Below are 16,901 nucleotides of genomic sequence, written 5' to 3' on the forward strand. Positions count from 1 at the left end.
AATCTTCAAATAGAAGAGGATATAAATGTCATAAATGAATGTTGAGATCTGATTGGTTCACGTGATCTTGATAATTATACCACGTATTCCGCCTGGGGTGAAAATAACTTCCTGAGTGGGATAATAAATGCCATATACCCCGTCAAGGAGAAAAAAGTTTGCACGTGAATTTCTGAATGTGACAATTAATCTCTTGAAGCCTCCTACGACGTTTAAACGAGTCTGTGACAAATCACGTGACACAGCTCAAGGTAACATCAATCTAACAGCAGGGTTTGTTTTCAGTTTGTTTTAACTTTTTTTTACAATATCTGATTGAAACATGTCGGTACTCGTGATGGTCCGGGGTAGAATAGATATTCAGCAACCCATGCTTGCCGTTAAAGGTGACTATGCTTGTCGTTTTGGGCGACCAACGGGATCGGGTGGTCAGGCTCGCTGACTTGGTTGATGCATGTCATCATATCCCAATTGCGTGGATCGATGCTCATGGTTTTAATCACTGGATTGTCTGGTCCAGTTTCGATTATTTACAGACCGCCGTCATATATCATATATATTGCTGAGTGCGGCGTTAAACAACAAATACACAAACAAACAAACACCCCCACCCGTGCTCGTGGGTTTCACCGAAGTGGTAAACGTCTGAGACCTGCATCACTTCGGGCTTTCCTCCAACATTAAGCTGACGCGCCGTGATATGACTGGAATACTGTTAAAAGTGGCGTTAAACCCAACTCACTCACTCACTGTTCCTGTTTCAATGACTACTGTATATTTACATTGAATAAACACATCAGTCTTCTCGTGAGATGAATCCGACAGTGATATGTGCTGTTGACTAGATTCGATCACTTACAGACCTCCGTCACATAGCTGGAATATTGCTGAGAGCGGCGATAAACAACAAACAAACAAATAAACGTGTTGCAAATATGAAACACAGCCTCCGTATTATAATATAAACTGACGTCCAAAAGAAACTTTACCAGAGTTTGAAATCACTCAAATTGCTCAAAAACAACACAACATACATGCATGAAGTAAAGTGTATCAATATATCAACATAATCAACACTGAAAATGACAATCATACCGCGACCGAGAATGACGTCAGAGCCCCCCAAAGTTGGGTGTGGTACAAAACTCGAGCTTTCAGAATCATGGACAATAGGCAGAGTACATAAACAATCGCTCACGTTCAATAACAAGTCATTAGTAGCGTGTGTGACCACCAAATGCCTCAATATACGCAAAAACTCTTCGACACACAGAAAAAGTCAGTCGTCTGATGAGGTCTCGTGGGATTTGACGCCATTCTTCTTGGAGGGCCAAGATCAGTTCTTGCCGGTTGGCTGGAGAGTAAGGGTCGTTGTCGAACACGACGATCCATCAAGTCCCAGACGTGTTCTATGGGGGACATGTCGGGTGAGCGTGCAGGCCACGGCAGGAGGTTGACGTTGTTGGCTGCGAGGAAGTTAGTGACAATTCTGGCTGTATGGGCTCTAGCGTTGTCATGCTGAAAAATGACACCACGTGGCTGCTGTTGGAGAAATGGTAGGACAACTGGACGAAGAATGTTATCCATGTAACGCTGAGCTGTTAAGTTTCAGTCAACGATGACCAGCGGTGTCCTCTCCTGCCCACAGATCCCTCCCCACACCATGACACTCCCTCCATCATATGGTACGACCTCCTGCACGCAACACGCCGCCGTTCGTTCACCCCTCGGCGGTAAACACGTTGTCTTCCATCAGCCCTAAACATACAGAATCGACTTTCGTCAGTGAAGACAACCCTCTGCCAGTCACGTCGTTGCCAACGTCGTACAGTCCGGGTCCATCTCAATCGCAGACGACGATGTTGCGCTGTCAATAGCTGTCCTCTGTTTGGTCTAAAAGCCCTGATTCCATGAGCCCAGAGTCTGCTGGCCACTGTCTGTCGACTAACCCTGTGACCTAAGGCATTTGTCGCCGATGACGTTACTGTCAGGAAGCGATTTCGGAGGTGCAAGGTACGCAAGTACCGGTCATCATGGGGCGTGGTCACCCTGGGTCTGCCTGTTCTTGGCCTGTCAGCGGTCCGCCCTGTCTGTCTGTAACGTTGCATCAAGTTGGTAACGGCAACACGGGAGCAACCGAAGGTTCGTGCAATATGGGCGTGGGTGGCTCCCATCTGTAACCATACCCAAGGCTCGTTCACGTTGTTCGACTGTGAGTCGTGGCATTTCTTTTGTGTTTTTTATCACTGTGGATGTCTGACTTGCCTTTGCAATCGTTTTATATACCCTTACCCGCACATGCATTTGCAGTTGTCCGTGGTGCACGTGTTTTTCACTTTTTCGCGTGTTATCTCGCAAACATGTAACAGACTATTAACATTTTCTGCATACACTATTGCTGTATTTAGGTTATGTGTTTTAGATAGACTACATCGAAAACAAAATTACACTTTGTCTGAAATTTATATTTTCAGTTGCTAAAGTTTCTTTTTGACGTCAGTTTATTTGTGTAACTTTGTTACATTATAAATATTCTATTGTGTATATTACTACCTACTTTACCAATTGAAACATGATTCCATTAGTTTAAATATGAACAATTATGATGAAAATCGTCAATAGGATATATTACAATTGAGTACAAAACACACAGAGTATTTCTCAAATATATAAGAAAACTAAGTACATTCTAGTAATTAATCCTCTTCTGGACAACCATAGAAATGAAATTCCAATGCGTTTATATATACATATAATTATACAACAATGTACGATAACGACCTCAATCCTCCCCCACACCCATACTTTAATAACGATTGTACGATAAACCCTGTACCAACCCTGACAAGGATAGGTTTTAGTCATTTAACGCCCTTGACACTAAACTTATAAGATTATTACAATTTACGTAAAAAGTTATTACATTTAACTGCAAGTTGAGATTATTACAATTTACATCATGCAGTGATGTGTGGTTGAATTCTGATCCCAAATGGTGGGACCAGGTTTAATAGATTTTGAAACAGGTTTTCATATTCAGGGTGGAAAACAGTTGTATGCTGGATTACATTTATTTGAGTACAGTTTAGTGATATATTGCAGTGAAGGTTTAATGCGGCGCAGTTCGAGTGAAGGTTCATCTGCCTCCACATACAAACTGTCCACGGGAGAGGTCCTAAAAGCTCCAAGACAGAATCTTAGGCCTTGATGGTGTAGAGTGTCCAATTTTTCTAAATTGCTTTTGCAGGCTCCACCATAGACAATGGAACCATAGTCTAGTTTGGAGCGTATTAACGATCTGTACAAGTGAAGGAGGGTGGCCTGATCGCCGCCCCACTCGGAATTTAAAACGACTTTGCCTTTAGATATTTAATGATACCTTGATAGGAGTACCATCTAAAAATACATCTGAATCCTTGTGAGGTTTGTATTTACGACAAAAGTGAATACAGTTTGTTTTGGATTTAGAAAATTTGAAGCCGTTTTCGTTTGCCCATTTTTGAATTTTGTTAAGACAGAGCTGTAGTTGTCTTTCTATTGTATTCATATTCTTACCACGACAAGAAATGTTGAAATCGTCCACAAAAAGTGAACCATCAACGCTATTGTTTAATACTTTAGTGAGACTACTAATTTTGATGCTGAAAAGGGTGACTGATAGTATGCTGCCTTGAGGGACGCTCTGATCTTGATCGAAATGATCAGACAGGGTAGATCCAAAGTAGTACTTGAAATTGTCTGTTGTTTAAAAATTGCAATATGAATTGAGATAATCTGCCCCTCAATCCAAATTCATGCAAATCTTTTAAAATACCATGTTTCCACGTTGTATCAGAAAAATCCCTATGAAATATAAATTCGCATTAGTAGGACCATTTAGCATTAGGGGAGGGAGGGGACACAAACGTTTCTGCTTAAAGTCATAAAGTTTCGTCTGAAAGAATGAGCTGAGCAATTTTAATGCACGCCAAAGTCACCCTCAAATATCTGGAATATTGCTGACTGTGGTATTAAACATACATATGTATATAAACATGTATATACTGTTCATTCCAAACTATAGACTCCTGTATTTTATTGAGAAAATCGTTAATTGCTTGGAACAAATGAAACTCATGAAAAAATGACTGTGGTCGTGCATACGTCCATGTTAGTGTGTGTCATAACGTAGACCCAGATTCACTCATTCACTCGCTCGCTCGCTCACTCACTCGTTCAAATGGAATCTGTTTCGGCAGATAATCTTGACTAACGAAGCATTCATCAATTTTTTTTAAAAGGACCATGTTTGGGTGGAGACATTACGACTGCCCCTTACTAGTGTGTTGCACAGTTTCTGAAGTATTTCCCTATATTTGTCAGCAGCAGGATTTCTGCACATGTACGCAACAGACGTAATTCCAAAATAATCCATAAACATGCTATGTATTGGATTGTCTGGTCAAAGTTTCGACATAATTATTATCTGAACTCCAAACACAAATTCCAGGCCCCAATGGTCCCAAATGGAGAGGGGGGTGGGGGGTTGGTATTATTTGCCCCATCTCATGGCATTGGCAAGTTGCCATCGAGTGGGTAGGTTGAGTCTTGTGAACGCAATTTCCTCTGGGGGTACATTTGTGTAAGGATACCCCGGGGTTAAAAACATGCAGACAGATACATGTATTGTTGAGAAATTCTTTACTTCACATTGCAATTGTGATTTGTAAAGCAACGGATTTTTTACGAACACCTGCAGGCGCGCAATTTGGGGTCAAACATAGGCATCCCCATTCCGAAATAGTGGCACTGGCCAATGTAGACCAGTCGTTGATTAACGCACACCACGTAGTAGGTAGAGTTGAGGCGATCTTCGTAGACGTTGGGGCCGTCGGAGAGGTTCCTGCAGGTGGGGTAGTTAACGGAGCATGGTATCCAACAGCGCATTCCCTCATGGCATTTGCCCTTCTCATATTCGCCTGGAAACAAACATATTTCAGATGCCGCTACATTTGTAATTTGAATCCGAAAGCACACCAACAACATTGTATGACCCTCTTAATATTCAAAGCAACGTTAGTATTCAAATGACAAATTTTGCAGGATTAATTTCATTTAACAGTCCTCTACTTTGGAAAACAGTAGTTTGGATGATGGAACTGTATTACATTGTTTCTATTGAGATTGGGTAGGGGATCAATGCATTGTATTTGGACAGTGATAAGTTGTCAGGAATGTTGTACTTTTTAATGCAAGCAGTTGTGAGGAAGTTACTATATTTATATGCTGGTGTGCTGTGTAAACTGTAGGGAACTGTGATAGAGTGTTACAGAAACATGTAGAATATTCTATGTTGTGATGACACTGTGGGAATTTCCAGTAGCTGGTTTGACCATACATAAGGGGACAAGAGCGTGCCTAATTATTTGCCTCGATGTCCACGGTTCTGAAAGAAAATGAAAAATGTCCAATTGGAACTAAAGACGCATAAAAGAACTTGGTATAAGTGACATACAACATTATACCACGTACTAGTTTAAGGCCAGTATGTTAAAACCTAAAGACATTTCCATTCCTCTGGATTCCAAAGCTACATAAACATCCCTACAAAGAGAGATCAAGTGGACGGTCCCAGGGAACAAATCTGGAACAGAACGCAATGCCCCCACACAACACGCATTCTCTATCACTACCTCGCCTCGTTTTAAATTCGCCTCGTTGCCTGAACACCTGTAAATTTGTTAAAGATTAAAGATCAATCACCGAAACAACAACAACAGTTCCATGGCCAGTACAGAACTTTTTGTTTCTTTGGTTGGTTGTTTTTTAACGCCGCATCCAGCAATATTCCAGCTATATGACGGTGGTCTGTAAAATAATCGATTCTTGACCAGATAATCCACTGATTGACATCATGAGCATCGATCCACGCAATTGAGATCGATGACATGCATCAAACAAGTCAGTGAGCCTGTCGCCTCTTACGACAAGTCGCCTTTTACAGCAAGCATGGGTTATTGTTCTTTTGGCCACATATATGAATACACTGTCTGTCTGTCTGCCCATGGCCAGCATGATCATCGGATCCGAAACAGGTACGTGTCAACAGAATTCAGCAACATGCTTTTGTAAAGGAATTACGGAGAATCCTGTATGGCGTCATAAGGCCATTCACGATGTTTTGTTGAACGGAATCCTGAACAAGTCGAGCAATATGAGGCTAGGCGCTGTCATGTTGAAAGGTAATGCCTGGGACATGACGACGCAAAAACGGTAGAACAACAGGGCCGATGATCTCGTCACGGTGGCGCTGTCCATTGAGATTTCCCTTTACCACTATCAAACTGGTCCTCTGTCTTGCTGTAATCCCATCCCATACCAAAACGCTGCCGCCCGAACCGATCTTCTTCCATGACACAATGATTCACCTTCACGTTCACCTCGACGTCGGTACACTCGAATCCGTCCATCGCTGTGGCTGAGGTGAAAACAAGACTCGTCAGTGAATATAACTTGTCCCCACTGCATGGCCGTCCAGCGTAGACGCTGTCTGCACCACTGTAGACGTGCTTGACGGTGGTTTCCTGTCAAATTGGGACGTCTGGCGGGTCTTCTGGCGACAATCCCTGCACATCTGAGGCGGCGACGTATGGCTTGTGAAGATATTCGTCGAAGGCCAGGGATGCTTCTTGAAGTCACTGTTGCTGGCTGGAATTTTGTAGGTGTGCTGTTCGAATCCAGTTGTCTTGTCCATTATTGGTTACACGTGGCCTGCCACTTCTAGGATGGTCTCTGACTGCATTCGTATGTTGCCAACGTTGCCATAAACACCAAATGGTTTTTCTGTGGACGTTAAATTGTCTTGCAACATTACGTTGACTCATTCCTGCTTCAAGCATACCAATGGCTCGCAGACGCTCATTGTCGGACAGGCGTGGCATTTCGTAATGTTGAATAATTGCATAATTTTGTTGTTTTTCTGAGTGGTTGTTGTCAGCACGATCCTAAACAATGCACATGGAAATCCCGTTAACGCACATGTTTTTATACCCATTCTTGAGTAGTGAAATACATGGGGCTTGCATAAAAGACATCTTTTGCATGGAATGCGTGCTTTAATGTAGCAGTTGCGTTTTAGTGGCTTGATTCCATACACGTCCTACAATATTGAAAACCAAGCTTCACTTGTTTGAAAAATACACTAAAATATTGGTGTCACAGGAACTTTTGTTGTTGAGTATATGATATGATCAAACGTGTGCACTTTCATTTCGTTTAAATGTACGCTAGCCTGGTGTATGTGAGGAAAAACCTATTGCATTCCTGTGATATAAATACTTTCAGCCATTTGCGGCAAATTGGCCAGTTACTGTAGTTGAATGTTGAAGGTATATATGTCCATGCTCTTTGTTTCTATCGAGAAGAGGGAACCCAGATGTAATGTTTCAAGCAGCCGATTGGCTGTGTCACACTGGATGACAAGTGTTTAGTCGACAAAGTCATCTATATCCCCCGCTACTATATCTACTTCGTTGGGCGGGGTATAATAAACGATTGACGACCTAGTGGCGTGCGCCATGCTTAATGTTATTCCCTCGCTTCCCTGACCCAAGGGGCATAACTCTCGTGCCTCATTACACCAAGCATACCGCTAAAATACATATCGCACTGTATTATTCTCATGTGCTAACATGTGAACACGACACCTGGGTACTGGCCAAGAATACTTACACCTCCCCAGAGGCTCTCTTCTGCTGCCACACGTGACCATGCTGTAGTGCTCACATCTCTGTGTATCAGGGTTGTACAGCTCCGGGAAGGGACATTCCTGTTGGTTCTGTCCTAAGGTGTAACCCTGCATTTTCAGGCCCGGTGCGCTACAGTTGTAGTACTGGGCACACTCAGTTGGGTGGGGGATCAGTGTCTCCGTCGTTGTCTTACAAATGGGGTTCACGTCGACGTTGCTTGTGGGTGCAATCAAAGCTGATGCTGGAATCAGTGTGAAGTGACAGGTTAAATACTTGTTTGCGAGTGAAGACTCTTAGGTCCACTTTATCCCTTGTTACTAGTGACGCCAAACACTCTGCACCCACCTCTGGGGAACAACGTTCTCAATCTACCCCATCAACACTCTAACCTCTCTTACACTGCACATCACATCCACCTATTCTCTCACATCCACCGACCACCTCTCCTCACCAAATCCATCTCTCAACCTACCCTTTTGCAGGGGTAGCCCAGTAGTTAAAGCATTCGCTCTTCACACTGAAGGCCCGGGCTCGAGTCCCCCGCCCTGATATTACTGGAATATTACTGAAGGCGATGTGAAATCACAGTCAGTCAGTCACTCACTTACCTCCGCAGACTAGCGATCCTCAATATCTCCCTTACCTCCACCAAGCACAACACTGACGGTATACAAAACAAACAGTACAACATACACGCATGAAAACAAAGCATACTACACACAACAAACACACAATGTAACACTCACATAAAACCAACATCACACAACAGAGAACACATAAAAACGGATCACAACACACCAGAACACAACACACACACTATACACAAACATAACGAAAGACACACAGACATACATCACACACATAATATAACGCAACACATTAAAAAGAGAAGCCTGCTCACATGATTCCAGGGCGGCCAGCAGCACCATCAGCAAGCACAACACTCGACACTCACACATCATGGGGCTGTTGATGAGATCCAAACCGTCTACAAGAAAGCTGATGCATTAACATGTTGGAGCTGATCAGTAAACGAAATTTCGGGTGTTGTGTGTTAAACAGGTTGGTGTGACTTAAAGAGCGATTCAGATATTTTAATATGAGAAATATTGATATTTTGAATGACATGTAAATGACTGTTTGGAATGTGTTTTAAAAGTACAAGTTTGGATATGACTCCAATCACTTCTTGTATCCATAATATCTTTATGTCCTAGTTTGTAAGTCAGCTACTTCAAATTCGGCAGCACCTGTCTATGGTCTTGCCTGTATAGTCCTACAGATAAAGGTCAGCCATATTGAATTTGTATGGCTTGTAGAACTGAAGTTAAAACAGTGAATACAACATATTTATTAAATATAATTATACTGGTATGTTTTATCTAACTAATATTCCACTAATAGTTAGATTAAAAGAGGTATCTCACGATTACTCCAAACTACAAAAGTACAGCTTTAATACGGCTAAAAGTGACGGAAATGTTTCTTCGGTATTGGCTCGTCACCTCAAGTTGGCTCAGTTGACTATAAATAGAACACAAACGAGTTTCGTATATTTTAAGGATCCAGATTCAGTGTGTGCCCAGTTATGTATGTTGGTATTCTGGGAAGGAAAATAATCAACAGCGTCCCTCTCACTTTTGTGTTCAGTAAAAAGAATGAAGAAATAATTTATTATCTTTATGCAGCATTATAATTAAAATGAATGTAAGCTTACCTTCACAGAGCTGGACCTGTTCACGGGCAGGTGCTTGTTGTAGTTACGCTTCAGGCGTCTTGAGTGCAGCATACGCTGTCCCTGTAACCAACAGGCGTTATCAGTGTGGAATATGGAATGAATGTTGCGCATTAAAGTCGCTATTCTTCAGTTGACGTGAAGCGTCATTTGTCTACCACTTCACTATAGGATTTAAATGTCTGTGTATATTTAGATATGGGAAATGCACAAGTGGTTATCTGAACAGATATGTTTTTTCAAGTGCAAGGATTCATTAACTGTTCGCGTTTTGTGAAGCGCCTGTTGTACAGACACTCAAGGACACACACAGGCACGAACGCACGCAAGCTTCTTAAGTCGAGAGCCGTAAATGTGGATGGCACGCGTTAAGGTGTTGATCCAGGTCTCATGAAGTGTGCATACGTGGTGGTTGTCAAGGTATCACTGACATAAATGTCGAATGCAATTCCCTGTTTTGAATTGTTCCAAATGTTCATGTGTTTTTTCAGGTGAACAATTTACCTTTACCTGTATTTGTCATGGGTGCCACTGGTAGGGCGGGATAACACTCACCTGGCATCATCACTATTTTTGTCACTGATGGGTCAAATTTGGAAATGTCCTCCACATGTCTACCATACAACTTTGCTTTGAAAGCTTTGCTGAGGTCTTGTATGTTGTAACATTGATTAAACCACTCATGAGAAAGAATGGCATGACGCTCTTTGAAATATTCACAGAAAGAACATGCTCGAATGTACCTCAAAAGTACTGAAATGTAAACAGTGAAGGCTGACTATTGGAAAGTTCAAGCCATCCCTCTTGTCATTCAGTCTTGTGGAGAGTTTTTTGTCACCCTGAATCTTTAAATGTAGTATAAAACACGTCGGAGTGTTTGGGGAGTTTCAAAACCGGAATCCAAGGGATAAAAACCGAGTGGCGTCGACCCCGAGGTTTTATCCCAAGGTTGAGGGTTTTAAATCTCATAACAACCCGATGGTAAGTGTTTTATCCCTCTTGACATCCCTCTTGTCATAAAGTATTGGGGATGGTGTTTTGTCAAACTGAATCTCTATGCGTTGATCTAAAGATGAAAAAGATTTGGCAGTATCTCTCGTCTGCTTTTATTTCTAGCTCAGGTGGGTACATCTGTGGAAGGGAAATGGCTATTTCACCATTATTGAACGATTTTAGACCACTAATATACCTGATTCTTAAGTTCAACTTCTTGGCCAAATTCCCTTTTCACAACCTGAGCAGACCTTCCTCTTCATGTGCATAAAGAAACAGATGAGCAAGATGGGGAGCACAATTGGTGCCCATGGGGATGCCTACCAAATTTTACATAGATGTTATCAAAGACTTCATATGTTGTTTTCTCAATGTACGTCAGATAACATTTTCTTTTATATTCCACAAATTCTCCCGAACCTCTAACGATAGAGATATAACTATATCAATAGCCACCGCGTTTAGTAACAAATGCCCTACGAATCAAAGAATTATGTTTTCGTGTGGATGACAAGGACAGCTATTGACAATGGATCGGGCGATCCTGAGGCTCTGACGATTCAGTATACACGTGGAAGATGCCCACTTACGTTAATTTAACCCAGACCATGTACATGTTAGGGAAATAGTCCAATGATTTACTAATTTCATCTCTGATTTTTTTAGGGGGGAACAAGAAAAATGATGCGGAAGAGGCAGGAGTACTGTTGTGCGGCTTCAGACAACAGACACCTACTTTTTATGCAAATTGTTGATGCTGGTGCTACCTGTGCAGCAGAATGTGATTTCCCTTCTCGCGAATACCTGGTGTCATCACTTATTTTCTGGCCCGTGAAGATCCGGGGCAGAATAGGTCTTCAGCAACCCATGCTTGCCGTGAAAGGCGACTATGCTTGTCGTAAGGCCACTAACGGGATCGTGTGGTCAGACTCACTGAATTGGTTGATGGATGTTATCGATCCCAATTTCGTGGATCGATGCTCATGATGTCAATCACTTGATTGTCTGGTCGAGACTCGATTATTTACAGACAGCCGTCATATAGCTGGAATATTGCTGAGTACGGCGTTAAACAACAAACAAACACTTATTTTCTGTGTTTCATTCATATCATCGTCACCGCTATTTTGCCTTTCACACCGAATGGAATCTGTTTTGTCATATAATCGAGACTGGGTATTGTCTGCCCTTGAAGTTATTTGTATATATATATATGTGTATATGTATAAACTGCCATGTAGATTGCTCCACCTTACGGCCAAGGGGGTAGGTTTAGTCTTGTAAACGCAGTTACCCCTGATGATATATTTGCCCTATGGGGATACATAGGTGCCGACAAATGCATTGTTGATATACTCTTTAATTTCAGTTGACATTGTGATTTCAAAAATAACATATATTTTATGAACACCTGCAGGCACGCAAGTTAACGTCAAAGACAGGTGTCCCCGTTCCGTTATCGTGGCATTGGCCAGTGTAGACCAGTCGCTGATTAACGCACACAACGTAGAAAGAAGAGCCGGGGCGGTTTTCGTAGGCGTTGAGGCCGTCAGGAAGGAACCTGCAGGTTGGGTTGTTGACGAAACACGGTGGTCCACAGTTGACTGACCCAAGACACGCGTACCGGGCATACTCGCCTGGAAACAGACATACCACAGATCCACCTAAAGTTGTCATTTGAAACCGAACACTGACTAACAACAAGTGCGTGTCCGTTTGGTTTCAAATGAAAGAAATAGCGGGATCAAGTTTAAAAAATCAGTTCTCTAATTTGATTTGGTTGGTTTGTTGTTTAACGCCACACTCAGCAATAATCCAGCTATATGACGGCGGTCTGTAAATAATCGAATCTGGACTACACAATCCAGTGATTGATATCATGAGCATCGATCCACGCAATTGGGATCGATGACATGCATCAACCAAATTAGCGAGCCTGACCACCCGATCCCGTTAGTCGCCTCTTACGACACGCATGGTCGCCTTTTACGGCAAGCATGGGTTGCTGAAGACCTATAATTCTACCACGGGTCTCGTTGCTTGGATATACGGAGCCTTTTCTGTGTATTGTATTGTGATGTTTAGTGGCGCATGCTGTTTTGGTATATATGTAGGGATTGGCGGCAAACGAGTGAACTGCTGGTATAAAAAATATCAAGTGCTGCTGTGGCCAGATTTGAACAACAGTCAACAGCAGCGAAAGAAGCTTTACAGAATCGTTTAGTACTAGAATTAGAGTTGTCTGTCCTTATTGGGTACGTGAACATGACAGGCTAGCTAACTGCAGCTTGGATATCTATTTGGAAACACTGAATTCCTGCCACTGTCCAACATTATTCTGGACTGAAGAACTGACAAACCCTTTAAAGACATTCAACTGAACACTCATGCATATTCTCAACATTTGTTGGTGAACTGACATTAATTCTTGGGCATGTTACTTATTGCTGTTGTCACCCTCTTTACCTTTTGTATTGAATGCCTTCTTGTTGACTGTAACCCCCAAACCCTGTGTTTCAATATAAGTTATTAATCATGTGTGGTCACATACTGACTTCACAATTAAGTTGTGTACGTACCAATATCTGGGTTAACCTCTGGATTTTAATTTGGAAATCACCCCTTAGCAGTCAGTTAGGGTACATTGCAACATTCTATATTTCTGCGATCGTAATGCTCGTGTGTGTGTGTGTGTCTATATATATATACATATATAACATCTTTGTTCGTGTTAAAGCATGGCAACACAAGGAGTGAGTGAGTGAGTGAGTTGGGTTTAAAGCCGCTTTTAACAGACGTATTCCAGTTATATCACGGCGTGTCCGCTTAATGTGGGAGGAAAGCCCGAAGTGATACAGGTCTCAGACGTTTACCACTTCGGTGAAACCCACGAGCATGGGTATGGTGCTGACAAACCTAGAAACATAATCGGGGCGAACCGGAATTCGAACCCACAATCATTATATATCTGGCGTGCCCAAGGGACGCAACTCTGCACAGCGAATCGCGGCGCCTTAGAACGACTGGGCCACCCGTGCACCCGGCAACACAAGGAACAATCATCTATTATTGTTATCTGTGAATTATCAACTCAAATGTGTTCACTTTTTCCAATAGAAATGAATCAACGCATCATTGTGTGTATGGACAGAATGTTGCAACTACTGTGAAGCGCGTTCAGCCATTGGCCAGTAAGTAAGGATTGCTGTAGTTAACAACTGTTAAAAGGTATATACCGTATTCGACGTAATAAGCGTCCCGCTCTAATAAGCGCCCACGGCGATATTTGCTAATATATTGGCTAGTGAACAATCCCAATTAACACCCCTTCCGATTGATCAATGTACACAAGACTTATTTATTCGCGTATAATACGCACTCGTATTTCTAATACCCATATTTCTAATTTTGATAGCGCCCTGGGCACTTATTACGTCGAATACGGTATGTATATTCATGTTCTTGGCTTCTATGGAAACGAAGAGGAAGCCTGGGCACTCACATTTTCCCATGGCTCCATTCTGCTGCCTCACGTGACCATGCTGTAGTGCTCACATCTCTGTGTTCCAGGGTTGTACAGCTGCGGGTGGGGACATTCCTGTAGGTTCTTCCCCAAGATGATGCGGTTAAATTTCATGGCTGGGGCGCTACAATTGTAGTACTGGGCACACTTTGCGGGGTGGGGTATTAGCGTCTCCGTCGTCGTGTTGCAAATGGGGTTCACGTCGCTTGTCGGTGCAATCAATGCTGATACTGGAATCAGTGTGAAGTGGCAGGTTGAAACTAGTTTGCAAGTGGGAAGTCAACACCACCCCTCGTTACCGTGCCACCAAACACACTGCATCCTTCTCTCTCCTTGCTCACCTCTTACTGACCGCCTCCGTGGTCTAGTGGTAGAGCGTCCGCCCGGAGAGTGGAAGGTGGCCGCGTCATACCAAAAAGACGTTAAAAGATGGTACTGTTTCTGAGTGGGGTATTCATGTTAAACTGCGGCATGGTATCTCAGTGGGCTAGCACTATAAATCGGCATCAGTCCGGACTAGTACAAGCAGCCACACACACACACACACACATACACACACACACACACACACACGTCGCTATATAAGTGCAAGAATCTTGGACGCAACGTTAAACCCCATTTCACCACCTCACCTCACCTCACCTCACCTCACCTCACCTCACCTCACCTCCGCCGACAAACGATCCTCACCGCATTCTTGCCACCTACCCTCCCTAACCTTTGCCCAACATTACACTGAAAACAAACACACAGTAAACACACAAAGACAGCACAACACAAACACACATACTATACACAGGAAACACACATTGCAACACACATACAACACACACCAAACATACATCACATTGTACAAGAGAAAACCCCAAAAATAAGCACAGCACATACACACGACCACTACACACCGATACCATAACCACCAAACACATCACATAATAGACACCACAAAAAAACATAGCACAACACAGGCACAGACATACAAGAACACAACACACATATACTTTACACACACACGGAGGCAACACACAACATGCCCACACAACACATACATCACGCACAACACAATACAACATCTTTAAAACATTGAATCATGCTCACATGATTCCAGGGCGACCAGCAACACCATCAGGAAGTACAACACTCGACACTCACACATAATGGGGCTGCAGAAGAGATACAAATCGTCTACAAGAAAACTTATGCATTAAGTCGTATGCGATCATCTGGTTGGATAAAACGAAATTTCACTTGTATTTTAAAACGATTGGTGTTACTCAGAGCTAGATCTGTATATTTTAATATAATAACAAATTCGTATTGTGTAGAACATGTAAATGGTCGTTTGGAATGTGTTTTAAAAGTACAATTTTGATTTGGTTGGTTGGTTTGTTGTTTAACGCTGCACTCAGCAATATTCCAGCTATATGACGGCGGTCTGTAAATAATCGAGTCTGGACTAGACAATCCAGTGATAAATATCATGAGCATCGATCCACGCAATTGGGATCGATGACATGCATCAACCAAGTCAGCGAGCCTGACCACCCGATCCCGTTAGTCGCCTTTTACTACAAGCATAGTCGCCTTTTAAGGCAAGCATGGGTTGCTGAAGACCTATTCTATCCCGGAATCTTCACGGGTCTACAAGTTTGAATTTGACTCCAATCACTTCCTGTATCCATAGTAATCATAATGTCCTTATGTCTCAGTGTGTCAGTCAGAAACTTCAAATTCGGCCACACTCGGTTATCTTGGGTTAAGAAGAAAACAGCTGTCTCCCGTCTTGTCTGTATAGCTCTTCAGACAATGGTCAGCGTAAGTTAAATTCCACTTCCATTTATTATTTTGTGAATACGTGTAGAACTGAAGCTAAAACTGTAAATATTTATTGAATATACTTGTACTGGCATGCTTTATCTAACTTAAATTCCACTTCCATTTGTTATTTTTATGCAGCCTGATATATAACATAAATCACAGCTTACCTTATCAACGCTATAACCGATATAGTGCAGGTGCTTGTGGTGTCTTGACTATAGGATTAAATGTCATTGTATATTAGATAAGAAAAATGCGCATATTCTTATCTGAACAACAGATGGGTTTTTTATGTGCAAGGATATATTGGGTCTCCCTGTGCTGTAAAGTCTATTGTACATACATGGACAGACACAGATACGCACAGACGCACGCACGGACTCGGTTTTGCCTGCACAAGGCACACAGTCATCACAGATCATGAGTTTCATTTGTTCTAAGTAATTCACGATCTTCTCAATGAAACACTGTAACCTATATTTGGGAATGAAGTTATTTTTCTCTTTGTTGTTTATTGATGCAATCAGCCAATAATCAGCTACATGGCAAGGAGCATGTAAATGACTGAGTTTGAACCACACAATCCAGTGATATATATTTTGGGGAGGGGGACACGCAATCAAACGAGTCAAAGAGCCTGACCATCAGATCAAGTTAGTAGCTTCTCACTACCAGCATAACAGTTTGTCTTTTATTGAAATTGAACAGGGCCTGTCTCATTTCATTTTTATATCATTACCATTTCTTAGTGTGACACAATCAGTATCGTTAACAGCTGATATAATTGACAGCCGTTGTGTACGTCTGGTACGCGTAAAGGTGTTCATCCACCTGCCGTTATATGCGTCTACGTTGAGCTTATCAAAATCTTTATGAAGACGAGTTAAATGTCTGCGTGTCTGCCCAGTCAATAGATGAAAGACCCGTGAAGATCCGGGGTAGAATAGGTCTTCAGCAACCCATGCATGCCGTAAAAGGCGACTGCTTGTCGTAAGGCCCCTAACGGGATCAGGTGGTCAGGCTCACTGACTTGGTTGATGCATGTCATCAATCTCAATTGCGCTGATCGATGCTCATGATATTAATCACTGGATTGTCTGGTCGC

At 42.4% G+C, this 16,901-nt stretch overlaps 1 protein-coding gene and 1 long non-coding RNA gene across 3 annotated transcripts; both read right to left on the bottom strand.

Annotated features, from left to right (window-relative positions):
* Window positions 1-4,663: 4,663 nt before the first annotated feature.
* Window positions 4,664-9,532, bottom strand: LOC125383479. Of its 2 annotated transcripts, none has more exons than XM_048401722.1 (4): window positions 9,445-9,532; window positions 8,629-8,715; window positions 7,711-7,968; window positions 4,664-4,958 (listed from the first exon to the last, which is right to left on the bottom strand). In XM_048401722.1, exons 2-4 carry the CDS (start codon window positions 8,687-8,689, stop codon window positions 4,723-4,725), a joined length of 555 nt encoding a protein of 184 aa, XP_048257679.1. In that variant the 5' UTR covers window positions 8,690-8,715; window positions 9,445-9,532; the 3' UTR covers window positions 4,664-4,722. The 2 variants fall into 2 exon arrangements, with proteins under 2 accessions (XP_048257679.1, XP_048257678.1); XM_048401721.1 differs by having other exon boundaries at window positions 8,629-8,726; window positions 9,445-9,506.
* A 4,441-nt stretch (window positions 9,533-13,973) lies between these two features.
* On the bottom strand, window positions 13,974-16,029 carry LOC124146576. The gene is made up of 3 exons (XR_007222770.1): window positions 15,964-16,029; window positions 15,077-15,141; window positions 13,974-14,208 (listed from the first exon to the last, which is right to left on the bottom strand). It is a non-coding gene; the product is annotated as an uncharacterized LOC124146576 (long non-coding RNA).
* Window positions 16,030-16,901: the final 872 nt, after the last annotated feature.

The sequence above is a fragment of the Haliotis rufescens genome, unplaced genomic scaffold, assembly GCF_023055435.1.
Source record: "Haliotis rufescens isolate VD_foot unplaced genomic scaffold, xgHalRufe1.0.p SCAF_23, whole genome shotgun sequence".
Taxonomy (NCBI): Eukaryota; Metazoa; Mollusca; class Gastropoda; order Lepetellida; family Haliotidae; genus Haliotis; species Haliotis rufescens.

Bases quoted from the DNA above. Each gene is read 5' to 3' on its own strand.
- LOC125383479 (XM_048401722.1), bottom strand. From the start codon at position 8,689: ATGATGTGTGAGTGTCGAGTGTTGTGCTTGCTGATGGTGCTGCTGGCC. The intron at 7,969-8,628 runs GTGAGCAGGCTT...CACTGATTCCAG, and splicing joins GCTGGCCGCCCTGGAATCAT to CATCAGCTTTGATTGCACCC. The intron at 4,959-7,710 runs GTAAGTATTCTT...GTTTGTTTCCAG, and splicing joins AAGAGAGCCTCTGGGGAGGT to GCGAATATGAGAAGGGCAAA.